A 21,396-nucleotide genomic window follows, 5' to 3' on the forward strand; every position below is an offset into this window, starting at 1 on the left:
TCTTCTCACCTGCCTGTCACTTCCCTCTGGTGTCCCTCCACCTTCCCTTTCTCCCATGGTCCACCCTCCCCTCCTATCAGATCCCTTCATCCCCAGCCCTTTACCTTTTCCACTTATCACCTCTTAGTTTCTTCCTCCCGCCCCCCCTCACCTTCCCTATTCACCTGGCTTCACCTATCACCTTCGTCCACCTGACTTCACCTATCACTTTAACCCACCTGCCTTCACCTATCTCCTTATTTTAATTCTGGCATCTTCTCCTATCCTTTCCAAGTTGTTTATTCATTTCCATAGATGCTGCCTGACTTGCTGAGTTCTTCCAGCATTTTTGTGTGTATCGCTCTGGATTTCTGACATCTGCTTAATCTCTTGTGTTTAGGATACAGCTACAAGTGTATTACCATGGTGACAGCACACAGTAGAGTTAACATGGTCCAAACCCAAATATTTGTCCTACTTTTCAGTTTCTGAAGATAAGCAGCATTTCGAGAATATTTTTGTTTGTGTTTCATTCCTGTGCTCAGCTATATTTATTGATTTTTCTTCTCATTACACATTTAGTTCTCCCCCAACAGATTTCACCTCTCACTGATTTTATCCGAAGACTTCTCACCTCATCTTTCTCTTGCATTATTTTTTCCCATCAAAGGAAGCTCTCACCTGTCAACCTGAATTTTCTTTTCACGAGCCACTCCCCGAAGGTGGCTGCAGATTTGAGGTAACTGGTCAGATGTAGTCCCAGTGTGGCCAAGTAATAATCTGGCACAAGTCCCTTACTCACACTGGATGTTTACTCAGGATAATGACAGGACATATGAATAAAATCTCTCAACCATGGAAAGTATTTTATCTAAACTCACTTGCAATCCTATTATCTTGCAATAGATGGAAAGGAAGCAATAAACATGTAAGTAGGATTTTCTCACCAGAATGTTCATTTTATTAAATCGTCTGCAAAGCTCGCTTACAGGTGAATCACTGAATACAGATGGGCTGGTGGTTGTATATTATTGCATATGTATTTCTGCACGATTTCTCCCTCGTTTTCCATCAGGTTTGGAGAGGTGTTTTAGTGGCCACAAAGGTTGCATTTCAGTTGCAATGAGTCACAACCCAGCCCCATTCAGCAGCAGTTAGCTCAGCTTTGATCGGTGTAGAAATCAAACTCTACCAAGCTAGTGCATGTAAGCTTTGGTCTGTGTACAGCATTCATGAAACCCATCACTTTATTCTTCAGGCATTTCACCCTATTTTTCTAAAAAAAAAATAAAAGTAAACAAAATTTGAGATGCTCACCAAGATAAGGTCAAATCCCAAGGTACAGGGAAGGTAGGTTACTGAAATGCACCAAGTAGTAACTCTTGAGGAAATAAGTTGATTGAAAATTGGAAAAAATTAATGACCTGGTAGCAAGATTTGTAAAACCTCTTTCATATTAAAGGAGAATAAAGAAAACACTGGAATTGTAGACATATTAAAGCCTTCACACATATATTTCAAAGTCAGATTTCATCAGTGTGAATCTTTAAGGTGATACACTGCTTTGTTGGATTTTGCTTAGTTTCTTATGGAGCTGCTTATATCACCATAAGCCCTTCTTAAAGTCAAGATTTTTTTCCATGATAGTGCCAGGGTTCTTACCCAGACTTTAGTCTAATCCATCCTACACAGATTTTACTCTCATTTGAACCTTACCCAGGAATTCTTGGATAGTGATTGTGGTTTAAGTAGTGATGCACAGGTGATGTTGGTTTAAGTATGTATACACAGGTGAAATGAAAAATTTACTTGCAGCAGCATTACAGACACACAGCGTCAGAGTTACAACATTCACAGGAAAAACAGCAATGAAATAGAAATCAAGTTTCACAAGAAAACACAAATAGAACATTGTAGAAGTTGTGGTCAAGCTATAGTGTCGCTATACTGAGGTAGTGATTAGGGTATCGGTCTCTGTTATTCCTTTGGGTTCATCAGATGCGTGTAAAGGGGGAGCTTGCTACATGGACAACAGCTTGCTCTCCATGTTGTACTGCCCTAGCTTGCATATCTAGACAGCTAGGATGCAATATCCATGGTCAACCCAGACCAATGGAGGCCTTAGATTAGAGTCATACGGGATGATTCAAGAGCTAAGCTGGTTGAAGGGAGGTAGCTGTTCTTGAACCTGGTAGTCTGGGTTTCCGTACCTCCTGCCTAATAGCAGCTGCAAGAAAGTGGAATGGTCCGGATGGTGGGGAGCTCTGATCTTCGGATGTTCCCTTCTTCATTTCGATTCTTCACTTGGTAAGGAGGTATGTGTCAGTGATGTATTGAGCTGAGCCCACTACTCTCCACAGCTTCTTACATTCCTGCACATTTGTACTGTTGTACCAGAACATGATGACCATGATGGCTTTTCTTGTTGGGATCCTACCTCCGCGTCCTCCCTCTTCAATCCATCTGTTTGGCCACTCTCACCACATCTGTTACTTAAGCAGGCTCCGAGGACACGGAAGGTCTCATGCCAGTGGTTATGCCAGTAGGCATTGAGAATTAGTGTCAATAATTTCCCGTAAGAATTGCGCAGGGTGTTTTACAGAGTAGAATGATCCCAACTTTAGAACATGATGCTCCTTCAGACAGCTTGGTTTTACATTTTCTGTTTTGGTTTCTTTTTGAGATCTGGATGTCATTCGTAAGGTTGTATTTGTATCCCTTCTTTGGTTGTCATGGAGTCAAAAGCTAGTCCATCAATCCACTACGTGTACACCAGTTACCGAATACCGTCTCCACCTTCATGCTCCCTTCTGCCTCCATCTTCCTCGTTTTTGTGTGTCTGCCCCTCCCCTGCTCCACAGTACTAGCTACCTTCCTCGTTCACTTTCAGTCCTGATTCAGGGTCTCAATCCAAGCGTTGCCAATTCCTCTCTCCCACAGGTGCTCCTCCATTGAGTTCCTCCAACAAATTGATTTTTGACCCAGACTTCTGAATGCCTGTGTGTACCCAGCCCCCCTTCTTCCTTTCACATCCCCGTTAATCAACCCTCCGTCCAATTCTCCTCTCACACCAATTAACAGCAATGGAACAAACACCTACAGATTATGTAAAACAACAAACAATCTACTGGAGGAACGCAGTAGATGAAGCAGCATTTGCATGAGGAAAGCAACTGTCAATGTTTTGTGTTAAAAACTTACATCAAGGCTGAGTGGGGAGAGCGGTGATGGCCAATGCAACGGAGGAACAGGCAGTGGGGATGATGCAGGAACCTGAGGTGATTGGCGGACAGTGGAAGAGTGACAGATGGCCCACATGTTGTGCCAGGAAGGGGAGAGGAGCGGTGTGAAGTTGGTAAACAGTGGCAATGGATAATAGGTGGAGTCAGATAAACAAAGAAAAAAGTGAGAGAAGCAGCTGGATCAAGGTTGGAAGTGGGGGATGGGATTATTAGATCACGTTGTGAAACATCTGGACTCAGCTTGAGCATCCTGGTGCCTGCCACATTAATTCTCCTTACTCCACCCCACCCCCCCCAACCTTTCTTTCTTTGGCCTCCTGCACTGCTACTACAAAACCAAAGCAGGTTCAGGACCAACACCTCATCTTTTCTCTGCACATGTTGCAACCTTCTAGATACTAGAAGCTAAGATAAATATGCGTTGTGGATCAAGCACAAGGAGGCAAATCATATAAGTTGATCCTCGGCTTCTGTCAAGCTGACAGATCAAATAGCCAGTGCCTCCAATCTATGAAGACGCTGATATGTAACATTGTGCAAAATGCTTTCATCTGCTGCTTCTCTTACTGAGAAAAGAAATTGATGTGCCCAGGAGTATATGAGATATGGGTTGTAGGACCATTACCAAGTCATTATAAATAGCAGCTTGACAAAATCGGATTGAGGCATAATGGCCTTTCCATGCAATGAATTTCTTTAAGTTCTCCTGGCCAAGCTCCGAGACAAGCAGCAGAAGATTCACCTTCTTGCACTAACTGGCGCAGCGGCCATTATTTTTGCATGCAGCTTTACATCGTGCGTAATTTTCACATTAATTTTTGATGATTTCTTGCTGCCTGTCTAAAAATAGCAGAGAACTGATACAGAAAACCAATGAGGTATTAGGGGAAATTAAGTCCTGTATGAACAGTGCAAATAATGCTGCCAAAACCACATCCTAATGTTCCAGGTTTATGCCATTATTTCCAGAGCAAGCATGATTGTGTTTTTTTCCTGAAGGAGTGTTTCAATTGATGCTGTGGCTAGATTTCACAATATTCCTCTCACATTTATGGTGACTGCCTGGGCAGTGCTGACTTCATTAGAGCAAATCATCTTATTATCAGGATGAGGAGCCATTAAACCCTTGGATCAGTATGCATCAGATTGTTGGAAGGCTAGGTAAAGCAGCATTTAATAGCAGTGCACAATTTGCTAGCTGTTAATTAGGTCAAATCCTTGGTGTATATTGATGATATTGAAGAGGCAGCTGGACTTGGAAAGACTGATTGAATGGCTTTGCAGAGAATTGGTGGATCAGACTGTCTCTGCATCAGCGAGGAAGCTCTTCTGCGGACTGGCTGTTCATTGTCTTGTAAATCAAACTTTAATCGCTGGAATTCTGAGGGATGAGAGGGGATCTTATGAAAAAGATTATGAATGGGATAGATGATATAGAGACAGGAATGTTGTTTCCACAGGTAAGTGAGATTAAAACTTGGGGACATAGCCTCAAGTTTCAGGGGAATAAGGATGGAGATGAGGAGAAACTTCTTTTCCAAAGAGTACTGAATCTGTGAATTTTGCTGTCCGAGGAAGTAGTAGAGTCTACCTCATTCAATTTATTCAAGACACAGTTAAATAGATTTTTGCATGACAGTGGAATTACGGGTTATGGGGAAATGGTAGGTGAGTAGAGCTGAGTCCAAGTCCAGATCAGCCATGACCTTATTAAATGGTGGAGTAGGCTCAATAGGCCAGATGGCTGACTCCTGTTCCTATTTCTTATGTTGAAAGGTTAATTACCTCTGGCGAGAAGCTGTCTGTTGAGTGTAAGTGGAAAGAGGCTGCACTATGCAATGAGCTGTCATCATCTCAGCAAGTGAGGCTGCAGAGGACAGGAAGAGGTCTCCACTCTGCTTCAGTTTGCAACGTGGTTAATTATTATTTTCCAGTTTAGTTCTAACTGAGGGAAGTCTCCTGCAGAAAAGAGCTGAAAAAGGTGATTGGCTCTGCTCCCTTCTTCTTACCCTTCTCCGCCCTTTACGTTCACTGCCTTCCCTCATGTCCTGAAAACTTGCCTTCTAGCTCCATACTTCTGCTTTTCCTAGAAGGACTGGGGGTTGTTTTATGAGGAAAGGTGGGACAGGTAAGTTAGGTTTGTATCTGCTGGGATTCAGAAGAGTAAACAAGTCTTTAATTGAGATTCAGTAAGTCATCATAAGTGAGCAAAGAGCATCTTGAGACCCAACTGGAGCATACATGGCTGCAGGCTCTGTCATCAAACAGGGGAGCCTTCAGAAATGCTGACATGACAAAGTGAGGCTTGGAATGTTGGAAAAGTCAGGATGAGGAAATTGAAGAAGTTAAGATTTGAGGATCAGAAAGCATGGAATGAAGAAGTTGGAATGAGAAAATTAGTAAAATCAGAATGGAGATCAGAAGGCCCAAGAGGATGCTGCCACATTGCAGGGTGGGCAAAGGAGGTATAGTGGGTCCAGGAGGTTAAACAGAAACCTATTCAACGCCCTATGTGTCAGTTCTTGCTTTCTAATAGCTGCCAGCATTCATCGTAGGCAAATGATTCTACTCCCCAAGGTTAACTTTAGAAGCATGGTTACATGGAGACACGCAACCTCCATTCAGGGTTCACAATGCCATCTGAACTCCCATGAACGAATTTGTTGCCTGTCTGCACATTTCCAGTAAAACTAGACATAGAAGGTAAAGGGGCAAGCTGTTGCTGTGATTCTGACTTTCCCCGTGTTATCGCCTCTGGAATTCTTACCACACCTGATCAGGAACACGCAACAAAAGAAGAGGTCCTCACTTTGAAGGCTCCCCTGGAAATAAGTTCACATGACTTGAGTGAGAGATCAGTGGGCCATAATCAAAAGCAAGCATCCAAGCTAAATACTTTCATTGTGCCTGCTTGTTTGCATATTATAGGAGCTGACTCCAGCTGTAGTACAATCTTAGGTCACTCTGCACAAGCTGGGCACTTCTTAGGAGAATACCCTCCTGCTACCTATATTCAAAGCCCTTGCAGTTTGTACAGTGGGAAATCCTGAGTGATGTGTGGGGAAACCTTCCTTCATGTAATGGTAGTCCTTCCATTTGTCCTGCTGGTTGAGTCCACACCACCACCAGCTGAACAGAAATGTGAAGACACAGTCACAAACTCCAGGCACAATAGATTTGGCAGATGACGGAAATCTTGAGCCATAGACGCAAAAGGCTGGAGGAACTCTGCAGGTCAGGCAGCATCTATGGAGGGAAATAAATAGTTGACATTTTGGGTCGAGACCCTTCAGAGTCCTCGTGAAGTGGCTGTCCGTTCTCTTCCTCCATAGAAGTTGCCTGACCTGCTGAGTTCCTGCAGCATTTTTTGTTTGTCAATCATAAATTCTGCAGCTCCGTCACCAGCTGGAGAAGGTGCAACATCACTAACCCAAGCCTGGACATTCAGGGCCAGGTAAGGGGAACTTTGGCATTGCTGCATTTGAAATCTTCATGGTTGTCCAACTTTTTGGGGCATATTAATGAAATCTCTCATGGTCCAGAGCTGTTCTGTGAGCTGGCGACATTAATTGGACTGCGAACTGCATTTAGCGTAGGAAGTTTGGGTCAAAGGTCAAATTATTGGAGCCGACTTGTTTCCAGTTGTTTACACTTCCCAGTTGCTGATAGTGTTCTTTTCTTGTTCTTTCCAGCCCCTCCAAGGTTCATGAAGGTGCCCAGTGACCAGATTGGTGTTTCAGGAGGAGTGGCTTCATTCGTCTGCCAGGCCACAGGAAGTCCCAAGCCACGAGTTACCTGGAACAAGAAAGGAAAGCGAGTCAGCTCCCAGCGTTTCGAGGTATGTTGTCTGTTTTGACAGGAGGCTGGTTCATGGGATTAGGTGGAATCTATGGTGCAAGTAACAATGGAGGCATCATATTCCAGTTGCTCAGGCTGTGTTTCATCAAAGAGTAAAGTTCCAGTCACCCATCTTGCCTTCTCCCATTTTCTTTTTGTAAGCCCTTCAGCCTGAGGCCAGTGTTTGTTTCCTGGGTGGAATATCTGCAGGAATCTCTCTGCCTTGCTCGAATTCTTCATTGGAATCCTCCAAAGAAGAATGGCATTTGCACTACCAGTGGATCTGGACCAGGATAGTTGCCAATCTACCAGCACCTCAAGGGATCTCTGGGAGTATTCCGAGTACCGACTGTCTAACTGGCGTTAGCCCGATGGAGTGGAAGCAATGCTTGGAGAGTATCACAATGAGCCATGGCAACCCACTACATTATTACATAATGAGTCCACTGTAAAAGGTGCTTCTTTGGATGGTAGTCACAGGCAAGATCATTTAGTCCCATTGTGAACCTATTTGAGATCATGTAAGTTCCAAGGCTGACTGTCCATGCTCACATGTGAAATATAGTGAATTGCTGCTGGAATGCAAATCCCCACTGATGTCAGGACATGAAGTGGAAAGATCAGTGCTGAGGTGTGGATATGGGGTTTCAAAAACAAACACGATCACCAGACTTCATCATCTGTTGAAATTCAACAGAGACAACAGGAGTATGTTGACCCCAGCATTAAAATGTCATAGGAGGTGTCTGCTTACTCAGTGGGTTAGCTTTGCCTTTTGAGCTGGTTCTGTTTGGGCAAGGATATATTCTGTTAAATAGAGAAACTAGAATGTGACTTTGATTGATTAGTGAATTTAGACATCCAACAGCAGGTCGTCAGACATTGGTTGCTTCTGAATTTATTAATAAATATGATTACAGGAGATACATCATTTCAATTAGAAAGGAAACAGGAGTCCAAAAGTATCCCTTTTCCCTTTAAGAAGCTTTGATTTATCTGACTGCAACTGAATTGTGGATCTGTTTGGTAGTATCATTAGTTGAATGTTCTAGTTGAAGAAAAGTCAATTTCATCTCAGAGGTAAGAAATATTACTTGTTGAAAGAAAATGATCAAACAACTTATTTAATTTGAGAAGAGAATGTGGGGTCTTACAAGCTATGTTGCCCAGTTTCTCTCTAGTTTTGTTATGATCTTTTTCATCTGTTAGTGTTTCTCTTCTATAGACTAGTGCCATATTTTGGTTCAATGTGGAAACCATCCCAGGGTTATTCACAGTTTGAGGGAGTAACAAGAGGAGAGGGGGCTAGAAGCTGAAGTGGGATAATGAGTGAAGAAATCTAACTCCTTTTATCTCTTTAATTAACTCTGCTAGGTGATTGAATTCGATGATGGTGCTGGAGCAGTCCTGAGAATACAGCCCTTAAGGACTCCCAGGGATGAGGCAGTTTATGAGTGTCAAGCAACCAACGCGCTTGGTGATGTAACTGCAACGGCAAAGCTCACTGTACTAAGAGGTAAGATTCCTGTTTCATAACCGAGGCTCACTGTAGATCTGTCTGTGATTCACTCCAGGAGAAAGTGCTAAGATAAATCCCTGTTTCATAAGATATAACAGTGTGAATTTAGATTGCTGAAAATGTGATATTGTAGCGGTGTGCTACACGCAGCGCTAAAATTACGACACGGAGTCGGTAACTGCAGTCGAAGGAAAAAAACTTTATTCAAAATCTTCAGCCCCACTTTTAAGCCTCCCTCAACCTGCCCCCCGTGGCGCAGAGGCTCCAAAGCTCTGTGCTCGCAAACCCCCGTAGGCTATCTAATTGTGAGCCGGTTCGGATGTGCCAGGAAATGGGTCGCCACAATATAAATAATCCATGGAAAGCAAAACAAGGTTAATATTTCAGGTTGAAGATCCTTCAGCACACCTGACAAAGGGTTTTCAACCTAACATATTAACCCACTTTGTCTTTCTACAGAAGGCGCCTGACCTGCTGTTTATTTGTTTATTACCTTTCTGGATCACATTTCCAGGATCTGTAGCTTTTTGATTTTTACATAAATAATACAATTTTTAATATTAATCCTCAACTCTCATATTGTTTGAGCACTGTTCAAGTGATAGACTGATAATAATTGGTAAACGGGATTAGCTGAGTAAAGCAATGTGTCAGCTAGGCTAAAGGCCATGTTTGACTCTTCCCTGTTTGATATTAGATTACCGGAATCAAGGTTTAGGGAAAGGAGGAGAAGAATGTACCACCTCATATCACAGAAACTCACAATGAAGGGAGATATTTGGATTGACCCTGCTCTCTCGCGCTGTTGTGTCCATTCCTGGTTCTGGCATATATCAAAGTCAGTGCCAGACTGAGCAGAGACAAGAACTATTGAACAAGATGAAAAGTCATGGAAAATAGGATTTGGTAAACAGTTAGATACCAGAGCAGAATCTTCCCCCCTTCACTCATACAGCCAGCTGAATAAAACAATGTCTGTCATCTATAGCAACGAGCAATCTGCTGGATTATTTTAGTGGGTCAAGAAGCACCTAGGAGAGGAAAGGAACTGTTGATGCTTCCGGTCAAAATCCTGTCGTGATGCAAAGATTTGAGCTGAAGTGTTGACAGTTCCTATCCTTCCACAACAGTTATTCTGCCACTGGCTTCCTCCAGCAGATTCTTCATTACTCCCGATTCCCGTGTTTCCAGTGTCTGTAATACATATTAATAATGTTTGCAGCGTTTCTCCGTGCTACTATGCAATGAGCGTAGAGAGATTTGGCATCAATATTGCACAAATTATGAGGGGCGTATATAGAATAGATAGGAGGAGCTTATTCCCCAATTGCCAAAGCTTCTAGTGCTACAGTAGATGATATGGGTTACGGTGAGGGGTAAGAACCTTAGACTAGGTCTGAGGAGTGTATCTTTCACCCGAGGGGGTTTGGAATCTTGACCTCACTGCCTGGGTGTTGAAGGCAGGTAGTCCCACAATATTTAAGAAGTATTTAGATGAACACCTCAATATGGACAGGTGCTGATAAAGGGGATTATTATGGACGGGTAAATGATGGCTGGTATGGGTATGGTGGGTCAATGAGCCTTTTTCTGTGCTGTATAACTCTATGATTCTAAGACAATAGATAAATATGAGCTTGATATGTATTTAAAGTGGGAGAACTAAACAATACAGAGTTGTGTGGAAGCATTTATGAGGGTATAACTGAGTAATTCATTCCATTCTAATGTTGGATATATCTATCCTCACCAAAATGCTTAGTGCCACACACCATTGCCAATGTTTTTTTCACTATTAAAGGACAATAAGATTGTATCCAGCAATGCATTGCACTCTGATAAGGCACACAATTAAGTCGCTTTGAATCATTCTCTCACGCCATCCAAACCACCCAATGCATCAGCCACATCTGCGCTTCCTACATTGGTCTCGGCATCTACCAGAAAACCTCAAAACAAGGGTGTAAATCCAATATTATTGATTTCAAGGGACTTCTGAAGAAGCAGAATATTCAGACACTGGAGATGTTGATCATCACCAGGTGCCCTAATTGATTTACAATTAAATTGTCTGACCAGCTAGGACTCCTGTATGCTCAGGGAAATTGTATGCTTTGTTTAGGGCAAAGGTGAGGTGTGTGACCACTGATAATCTCACATTTGTAACTTGACACCAGCAGGCAGGGCTTAGTGAACATCAATCTAATGAATACACTTCTACATGGTTTAGTGGCCTCAAGCAGTTGCTCCGGCTTGCTGTTGTCTCCAAATGGTTTCAGTGTACACGTATAATTTTCATTGTGGATTCCAGGTTATTTTGTTTTTCCCAAAGGAAGAGCCTTCTGTTATCTAGCTTTACTCTGCAAAACATTGACAATAATGATGGTTGTTATTTCCAGAACATTACCTGCTATGCCAAGGTAACCATTTTATATTAAGATTCATTAATGGATCACTTTCTACCACCCCAGGAGCCTCCGTATCCAGCACAACATTGTCTGTAACTTCTACCATCTACAACAGGATTCTACCACTAAGCACATCTATGCACACCGTTCTCTGCTTTCCGTAGGGATTGCTCTCTGTGTAAATCCCTTCTCCACTCATCCCTCCCCACTCATCTCCTTCCTGACATTTAACTCTGCAAGCGGGACAAGAGCTACACCTGCTCATACACCTCCACTTTCACCACCTTTCACAGCCTCCAACATCCTTCTAATTGTTAGCTTCTAACAATTCACCTGCAAGTCTGTGGGGCATCTACTATATCTGGTCCACCAATTGTGGAGCCTCCTCTCCAATAGTGAAAGCTGAGAAAGATTGGAGCTCTGCTTCAACAATTCACTTCACTAAGTCCTCTGCAAAAGGCAGTATCTCACGGTGGCCACCCATTTTAATTTGACTTCCCATTCCTATTTCTACATCTCTGTCCTTGGCCTGCACTTCTGCCATGATGAGTTAACTTTCAGGCTGGAGGAGCAACACCTCATATTCCGTCAGGGTAGCCTCTAACCTAGTTGCACAACATCTAACTTCCAGTAACTTCTCCGCCCTCCTCCTCTTTTTTCCCATTCCCTGTACTAGTTTCCTTCTCATGCCATCTTCTGCTTACTTGCCCATCACCTCCCTCTGGTGCCCCTTCTCCTTCCCTGTCTTCCATAGTGCACTGTACCATCTTATTAGATTCCAACCTCATCACCTCTTTCCCCCTTTTACCTATCAAGTCCCAGCTTCTTACTTCATCCCCCTCTCTCACCCACCCTCCTTTCCACCTCACTTGGTTTCACCTATCACCTTCCAGCTTGTAATACTTCCTCTCTCCCCACACCACCTTATACTAGCTTCTGCCCCCTTCCTTCACGGTACTGATGAAGGGTCTCGGTTGGAAATGTTGACTCTCCATAGATGCTGCCTGACCGACTGATTTCTCCAACATTTTGTGTATGTTGCTCAAATTGTACAGCATCTACAGACTCTCTCATGTTTATTATTTCCTGGCAGTTCCTTTAATGAACCTGCACCGTGACATTCCTGTTGTCTTCAGTGGTGAATCATCATTTATATAAACTTTATTTCCAGAATATAGTTACAAGAGAAGTGAAAAGTCATTTAAAATTGTGGCAAGATAGGACTTCCTCTTGCAGGAGTGGTGAACCTTGGGAATTTTCTATGCTGAAGAATTGTAGAGGCAGGAAATACCTAGGATTTTTTATTGGAAAATCATGGAATTGATGGCTACAGGGAACTGGCACAGAAGAAGAAATGAGGCCTAGGGGAGGCAGGCACATGCCTGTTAATTAGCGGTGTAGGATTAACGGATTGAGTGGCCTAATCCTGCTCCTATCTCCTTGTGTTTTTAAGTTCCTAACTCTTGTTAAAGTAGTTGACTATCAGGGCCTGAAATCAGGACAGCAATGTAATTGAAGTGTAGGAAACACAACAAAAGTGATTGGCTGGTGCCATCCTTTGAAAGACTTTTCCTTTAGTGTGAAGGATGACGGCTGAGTGGAGAACATTACTGGACTTTGGGGACAGTAAAGATAACAGCCAAGTCTTTAATTCCAACACAATCCATTGGAGGGGAATAGGAGGTCTCTGAATGGCAATATATAGTGCACTCAGATTTGGATCAGAGATCCAGGGTAGCCAACAACATCACTCTTCCTAGTTGGGCCACAAAATGGAGGTGATGCTCTGGCTCATGAGGGAAGGGAATATAGGAGGGAAAATGAATGAAATAGAGTTAGGATGCGTGAAACTACAATGAAATGCTTTTGTTTGCATGCCATCCAGGCTGATCATGCCATACCTAAGTACATCGAAGAAAACAGGATGCAGAATATGGAGAGAAAGCATAGAGTGGGTAAACAGATGAATTGTAAGTGTGTGAAGGAAAAGCTAACGTTCACTCACTCTTTCAGAGTGAAATGTCATCATACAAACTCATTCTCAATTCATTTTCCCAGGACCTCACATCTAAACACACTCTTGCTTTATTTTGAGCTTTTATTTCAGAAACAGGATTGCTGAGGCAGTAGATTTAGTCTGAAACTTTATCCCAGCACTCCTACACAGAGAAAAATAAATCACAGGGTGCCCACCTCCCTGCTTTTTCCACCAACTCCTGCCTGGCAAGGAGTCCAGATCTGTGTTGTCATGGTTACTGAAGGAAATGGTTGTCTACTGCATGGAGTACTTCTACCTCCCCAGTGTTGCACCTCAGCAGTCTTAATAATTAGTTAGAGTGGTGTGAAATCCTCAGACATTTGCATTCAGAGTCATCTTGACCATAGCTGGAGCTTGAACGGAGATAGGTGCAAACCTGATAAAATTGCTATATTAGCAGTTCAGAGGCTTGGATGAACCATCCATAGCTGTGATTTCAAGTTCCAGCTAACTGAATATATGTGAAGTTAAGTTTAAAAAGAAGTTAGTTTGAGTAGAGGCAAATAGAAGAAATTATAAAAGACAGATACAGCACAACATGTTGTCGAAAGGACCTGTTTCTGTGTTGTAGGGCACGATGACACGCTGAACGCGGGGTGAAATCTGGTAGTAATACTTCACAACAAAATAGACATAAACAACCACTGTCAGTGCAGAGAGATTGATGGTGATACAGGAAAATGATGCAGTTCCCGCAGAAGAGTTTCCAGCAAGACTCTGGCACACCTGGAAAGATAATCAGCAAAGAAAAATAAATGATTTAGGTCTTCAGTAATTATTTTTGATGCAAGTCTGTTTATGTAATCTTTGACTGGAGAAGAGAAACTGCTAGTAAATCAACTCTACCCACAGACGGATTACAGCTTGCCAAGTCCGTACAGCCCACATCTTGTACCACTTGCCCTCAGCGCACAAATTGATTTGTGTAGAATGTGATTATCTCATTAACGTCCTTTCTGAAAATGAATTTTGCGTTTTGTGGGAAGCTACTGGGAGCCCTGCCTTTTATATTTTTGTAACAGAGCATTAATTAAAACTGCAGCGTTAATTCCCGTCTTGCTGAGAGCACGATGAACTCTGTTTAAGGGTTTTTTTTTGTTGTCCTGCATTTTATCCCTGAGGGATAGATAACAGCCTCACGCAAGGACATTTTCAAGGTTACCTCTTACAGGCAGCTGCAGGGTTACACTCTGCACAGCTCACATTAGACTATTAATTCCGTGCATTTCATAGTATAAGGGGGAGCAAAGTGGTATTATTGGTTTCTTTTCCTACCACCTCACATTTTCTTCATCATGAGCTCTTTACATCTAGGACAATGTTACAGAGAGCAGATTGACAGGGGCTAATCATTCAAACACTCCGTACATATCTGGTCCATTGTTCCCTTCTCCACAGCTGCAGTTGGACTGGTTTGCTGACTCTGCCAACATTTGGTGTCTCAACCAAATCTCTTCAGTGTGGACATTCCCAAGTTTTTTATTCATTGAGAACATTACAGTGATCTTCCATACATTTGCTCTCACAGGTGATAAGGCTTCTCTCCATGTGCAATGAACGCAGAAATTGATATGTTCTTGATTGGTAAGGGGGTTAAGCGTTACAGGGAGAAGGAGAGCAAATAGAATTGATCAAAAGAAAAAAATAATCTGCCCTGCTGGAATGACAGAGAAGACAACGTTGGGCTGAATGGTCTTCTGCAACTGATCCTCCATTTCACACTTAGAGATTTGGGATGGCAAATCTCAGAATCTGATTGGTAAATTAAAATCAAAACAATACTGACATTGGAAATCCAATCTAAAGTAGTAAATACTGTAAACACTTGGCTGGTTAGGCAGCATCTGTGGAAGAAGAAATGTTTCAGTTCATAGGTCCTTCATCAAATCTGAAGGATCAGTTCACAAGACGTCCTTGACCTAAAGCATCTACTCTGCTTTTCTTTCCATAGTTGACACATGGCTCTGCTACACTGCTTGGCATTGTCTATCATTGCACGGTCTGGTTATCACGCCCAGTTACTGCCTGGTATCCTGTGCCACATTGGGAAAGTGCTTATGAATAGTGTGGATGTCATTTCCATGTACCATGACTCAATTAACATAAAGGCAGAGCTGAATGTGACATTGTCTGTGAGCTAGTGACATGAGTTGCAGTTGAATAGAAGTCTGGTTAGGTGGCACTTGGAATACTATGTGCTGTTCTGGTCATCCCATTACAAGAGGTTGAGAGGCTCTGGAGAAAATTCAGAAGAGTTTTAGCAGGATGTTGCCAGGATTAGGCAGTAGGCAGCCATCGATCCCAGGGGATCATGGGCTTGTGCTGCTGGTGGACTATGTTCTCTCCTGAGTGGGAAGATTTGAAGAACCAGCTGTTGCCCCTGCAGCGGGTGCCCCCTCTCCATGTCAGTGATGTAGTCCACGGGAAGTGCAAGCGCCGATACAGCCTGGCACCAGTGTCGCCACAGAGGTTGCCAGCGTGAAGTATAAACAACATCAAACTGCCTTGGGGACCCCAGCTCCAGATTTCTTCCTTGGGGTTTACTCTTGAAGCCTTTCCTATGAGTGGGTATGGCCGCAAGGCAGCGGAGGTTTAAAATCAGAGTTTCCTTCCCCTAGGTGGGCTGCCTTCCAAGCCTGATGAGCCCCACCTGCCCAAAGCAACTGGTCTTGAGGCACCAGTAGTCAGCCTTTGTCCCTTCTCTTGCTCAGTAGAGAAAGTTCTTGGACTACAGTTCACCATTCAACACCATAATTCCCTCCAGGCGCGACAAGAAGCTCAGAGACCTCGGCCTGCACCCTGCTTTGTGCAGCCGGATCCTGGACTTCCTGTCAGATCACCAGCAGGTGGTAAGAGTGGGCTCCCTCACCTCTGCCCCTCTGACTGTCAACACAAGCATCCCCTCAGAGCTGTGTCCTAAGCCCCCCTCCATTGCTCTCTGTATACCCATGACTGTGTCGCACCTATAGCTCCAATCTGCTAATTAAATTTGCTGAAGACACTACAGCGATTGGCCTAATTTCAAATAATAATGAGGCAGTCTACAGAGAAGAAGTCATCATCCTGACATAGTGGTATCAAGAAAGCAAGCTCCCCTCAATGTCGCAAAATCAAAGGAGCTGGTTGTGGATTACAGGAGGAATGGAGACAGGCTAACCCTTATTGACATCAATGGATTTGACGTTGAGAGGGTGAACAGCTTTAAATTCCTTGGCATAAATATCACCAAGGATCTCATGAGATCTGTACATACTGGCTATGCGGTGAAAAAAGCACAACAATGCCTCTTTCACATCAGGGAGTTAAAGAAGTTTGGTATAGACCCCCAAATCCTAAGAACAAGGGCACAATTGAGAGCATCCTGACTGGCTGCATCACTGCCTGGTATGTGAACTGTACTTCCTGTACTTCTCTCAATTGTAGGACTCTGCAGAGAGTAGATGCACAGCCCAGTGCATCTGTAGCTGTGAACTTCCCACTATTCAGGACATTTACAAAGACAGGTGTGTAAAAAGGGCCCAAAGGATCACTGGGGACCCAAGTCACCCCAACCACAAACTGTTCCAGCTGCTACCATCTGGGAAATGGTACCGCAGCATAAAAGTCAGGACCAACAGGCTCCGGGGGCAGCTTCTTCCACCAGGCCATCAGAATGATTAATTCATGCTGACACAATTGTATTTCCATGTTATATTGACTATCCTGTTGTACATAAATGGCACATTGCACATTTAGATGGAGACATAGTGTAGAGATTTTTACTCCTCATGTATATGAAGGATGTAATTAATAAAGTCAATTCAATTTAATTCTGCCGGGCCTAGTAGCTAAGCCACACACATGAAGACCAAGAGTGGACTTGGTTGTTAGAGGCTGTTTGAGTCGCTTGCCATTTGGAGCACTTTATAGGTAGTGGGAGCTTATCCCCAGTACCACCCCAGCTATGACAACCTTAGGAACCGCCAGGATTAGAAAGCATTAATTAAAAGGAAATGTTGGGCAAGCTTGGATCTTTTTCTTTGGAGCATCAGAGGGTGAAAGGAAACTGAATAGAAATTGATAAAATTATGGGAAGATTAAGTTCTCCCTCTCACTATTCCATGGCAGAAATAGTGAGAGGGAGAAAGCTTAAAGGAGATGTGTGGAGCATGTTTCTTATATTATGTGTGCTAAGTATCTGAAACAGGCTGTGGGGGTTGGGGAAGCAGATAGGATAGTGGTGTTCAGGATGCTTTTAAATAAGCATATGGATATGCAGGAATGGAGAGATATGGGTCATGTGCAGGCAAAAGGGATTAACTTAATTTGGAATCATGCTTAGTACTGTACTGTTCTATGTTTCATGTAAATATAATCCTGCACCTTCATCACTGTTAGAAGCACATTTTGATCAATCCACTGCTGCTGGTCCTAGTTAGAAAGAAAAATCCAGCATAGATCTGGTACTGAAGTAGACCCTTGAGACAAATCCTAACCAAGTGGTCACCTTTGCTTTGTTAGTAATGATGACATCAAATAGAGAAAATAACTGGTTAATCAGTTGAATGTAATGTGGGTTGTTAAAGAAATGGTGGCCATGGATACTAATGAGTTGCTATATCCTTTATCAAGTAGTGTAGCAGGATCGTCCAGGACTATTTACAAATTGATATTAACAGCGATGCACCCAGAAGTTGACAGCCCTCGCTGTTGGGCCACATTAATGAGGTAGAACTTCTGATGATCATCTCAATGAAAAAGGGCAGGAATTTCCACTTGATTATATTAAGAATTTTCAAGCTCAATTTGGTCAGCCAAATCAGTGTAAACAAAATGAAAACAGGGAATTTCCACCCTGGTTGAAGGGTCTCGATCCAAAACGTTGACCGTGCTCTTTTCCATCGATGCTGGCTGGCCTGCTGAGTTCCTCCAGCATTTTGTGTGTGTTACAGGGAATTTCATGTCCAGGTTATATCCAGAACTGAGTACTTTGCATTTGCTTTAATGAAGAAAAGCAGGAGAAGCTAGTTCTGTCTACAAAACAGGCTGTACCCCCAGATTTAACAGTCACTATTCTAAATATAGATATCTATATCAATAATATAGACAATTTTTTTATGAATATGTTGCTAATACAAACACATATACATCAGTGTCACATCTGATCCTCTGCCTGGCGCACTTTAATAAGAACTTTGTATGCTTCATTTTAGGCTAAAGAATCAGTAATCATGCTGCATTTCTGGCAGAATATTTTGATGAGTGAATCTTGGAGAGTGTTATATCAGAGCTGATATTACTGGATAACTTTTAATTTAATTTTATTTTATTTAGCAATACTGCACAGAGTAGGTCCGACTAGTCCTTCGAGCCACGCTGCCCCAGCAACCCCACAATCCCAATTAAGCCTCATCTCATCATGGGACAACTTACAAAGACCAATTAAACTACTTAATACATCTTTGGACAGTGGGAAGAAACTGGAGCACCCGGGGAAAACCCATGCATTCCACTCATTACAGAACAGTGTCAAAATTGAACTCCAAACCCTGGAACGCCCCCGATCTATAATAGTAGTCATGCTAACTGCTACATTACCATGGTACCCAATTTTGATTTTGACCATGACTTGTTTCCTCATTTGAATTGAAACAAAAAGCAGAACAAATGTCCAAGAAACCTTAATACTTTCATTTGTTATGATCTCCATTTCTTTTTTTTTTGTGCCTACCTTTTTTCTCGTGGTCTATTTATTTTAGTAGATTGAATAAAATTGCTTTCTCTGCCCCTGGAGAAAGGAACATAATCCATAGCTTTTATAAATTCTCAGAGAGAAAATATTGTCTTCTTCTGTACATTGTACATTGTGATCATGATTTAATGTGCGGAATCCCAAAATATGAGGTAGAAGTCTATCACAAACCCCTGAGGATCAAAGCTTTGTGTAAAAGAAACGCACAAGTGGAGTGAGAGCTGAGTTTCATTTCCCATGTCTTCCTCTCATTCCAAAGAGCCAATTTCCTGCTTCCAAATCTTTCCCATCTCAATTCATCTTCTACAGGAACCTTCTCCTGCTGTTGTTATCTTTAACCTTAATAAACTCACTCCCTTCCACCCGGCTATCCACTTTCATTGTTCACCAAAACTCTGGTGTTTGTATCCTAACTCCAACTAGATTCTGTTCATCCACTATCAGCTCACATTCAGACTTTTCCTTGAGTTCGAGTATCTTCACTCTTTTTATGTAATTACTCCAGCTCTCCAACCCTCTACATTCCTCCTATCCTTCTTGTACAACTTGAGCGTCCTTCACAACATCATTGGGCATATCATTTTTATTTAGTCTGCTGTCTCCTGAGCTTTAGAATTCATTCCCTAACTCTTAACTCTTAAAGCCCATGTCTCTCAGCAAATTGTCTATCACCAAACCAGCTTCTCCTTTATTACATCTGTGTCATACCTGCATTATTTTGGCATGATATACCTTAGTAAGGTATAATGTATTTCTTGTAGACATCTATTGCTGTTCCTGCAATATCTTCATTATCTCCAGTCCTTTATCTTTCCTCTGTGCGTCCTTTCCCATAAATGTCTTAAAATATATTTAGTTACTTTCAATTGGTGTACATAGAACACAGAACAGGCACGGGCACTTTAGCCCACAATGTTGTGCCAACCTTATGACCTATTCCACATCAATCTAACCTTTGCCTCCTACAATGTCCATTACCCTTCATTTTTCTATGATTCGTATGTCTATCTCTTAAAATGTCCCCTATGTTTCAGTCTTTACCTACTCAAATGAGGATGAGAGACTTTGAGGAAAGTTGGATGTTGTTAAGTATTGGGTTGATACATATTGTTGAAATACCATGAGATGATTATATTGAATGTGGATCTTTTCTTAGTTCATCAATAGGCCATGGTGCATCAGTAACTAGGTTCCTGGTAACTAAAACAGGATGTACTGCTAACTCACGAAGGCTCTAAACCTGAAATAGTTTATTGTACCTCGTGAAGAACCAAATCTTGCTCAGATCATGAACCTGATTTCCATAAACCTTGCTCACATGCCTCGGATATGGTGCATGGTGAGTACTCTTCTGGTATTCTGTGGAAATAAGTCTCAGGAGGCATCTTATTTATTTTTTATTGCACTCTACAGGTTTGGCTATCTGAGCTCTTAAAAGCATATGTTTAGACGTCAGACCCTCAAGTCTCCAGCACACTGATATGATTAAATTTACTTGCCACAATAGTTCAGTGATGATGAGGTGGCAGTATTGATGCCGTAGACATTAATCCTTAGTTTCTTATTTCAGGACCTCAGTGATGGCCCCATATGGCCTAAAATCAATTGAAAGCAGGATGGATGTGGAAACAGTGACTTTTATGAACAAAAGCTATAGCTGGGAGTGAGTTTAAGGCTGTAATCCTATCCTTGAGTTCAAAGAACATTTATAAACAAATCAAACTTTATTCCAGAGACTCGAGTCTTCTAAACCATTTAATCCAGTCGTTCAATATACTTCTTCTGACTCAACACAAATGGATATGATTTAAATATTAAACTGCTTCTGCATTGGTTAAAGTAGTAATACCCCAGTCAAACTGAGCAGCTCTGCCTCTGTACTGGAGTGACTGAACAGAAATAGGTTCCTGTTAGGATCACAGACAAGAATCTCATGTAGGAATCTATTGTCCAGTGCTATTCTCTGTGGAGAGTGCATGGATGTAGATGAGAGGCATGACCAGCCTCCATTTGCCAAATATCCTCACTGTCTAGCACCACTGATGAGGGATTGACCCCTGGCCAATGTGCTGATAGGCAAATATTACTGATAGTTCCAATCTATTGTATTGGTCGCTCCTTCCCCAAAGAGATACAAAAAAAACTGAACCAAGATGCTTCCTGCTGGAGCAACAGGAAGATATAGAAGAGGCTGCAGGTAATTATAACAGTTCACAATCTCATTGCATTTGAAGACTAAATCTAGGACAACGAAATATTGAGCAGAACAAATGCAGGCCAGGCAGACATCTGAGGTATCCAGGTATCATTCAAGGGAAAATAAGATGGTTGTGAATGAGGTTCCAACTCAGTAATTCACCTTAAACTTCCTGCACTTACACAGATAGGCTGTGCAACTGAGATCTATTCTCTTTATCAGGCATTCATCTTCAGATTTAAGCTTTTTTCCCCTTGACTAGTAGGGCACCACTTGTCTGCTCAAGGGAATAACCAAATTCAAATGAATCCTTGTAATGGTTCTGCTTGCAGAAGAGAAAGCCTGCAAGAGATTTGTGATGGCAAGGTCTCTGGTCCCCAAGGCTGACCCTGTTGGTGCGACCACTGACTCACATAGACTCCAGTAAGAGAAGCAACGGTAAGCC

General features: G+C 42.4%; 1 protein-coding gene across 16 annotated transcripts in view; it reads left to right on the plus strand.

Moving 5' to 3' along the window:
- Window positions 1-21,396, plus strand: part of LOC132406245 (receptor-type tyrosine-protein phosphatase S-like) — a 475,477-nt gene that overhangs the window by 178,038 nt on the left and 276,043 nt on the right. For all 16 annotated transcript variants that reach the window (XM_059991616.1, XM_059991623.1, XM_059991621.1 and 13 more), the window contains 2 exons: window positions 6,914-7,059; window positions 8,433-8,574. In XM_059991616.1, coding sequence (XP_059847599.1) covers window positions 6,914-7,059; window positions 8,433-8,574 — 288 coding nt within the window. The remainder of the gene's footprint in view (window positions 1-6,913; window positions 7,060-8,432; window positions 8,575-21,396) is intronic.

The sequence above is a fragment of the Hypanus sabinus genome, chromosome 16 (genome assembly GCF_030144855.1).
Source record: "Hypanus sabinus isolate sHypSab1 chromosome 16, sHypSab1.hap1, whole genome shotgun sequence".
Lineage (NCBI taxonomy): Eukaryota > Metazoa > Chordata > Chondrichthyes > Myliobatiformes > Dasyatidae > Hypanus > Hypanus sabinus.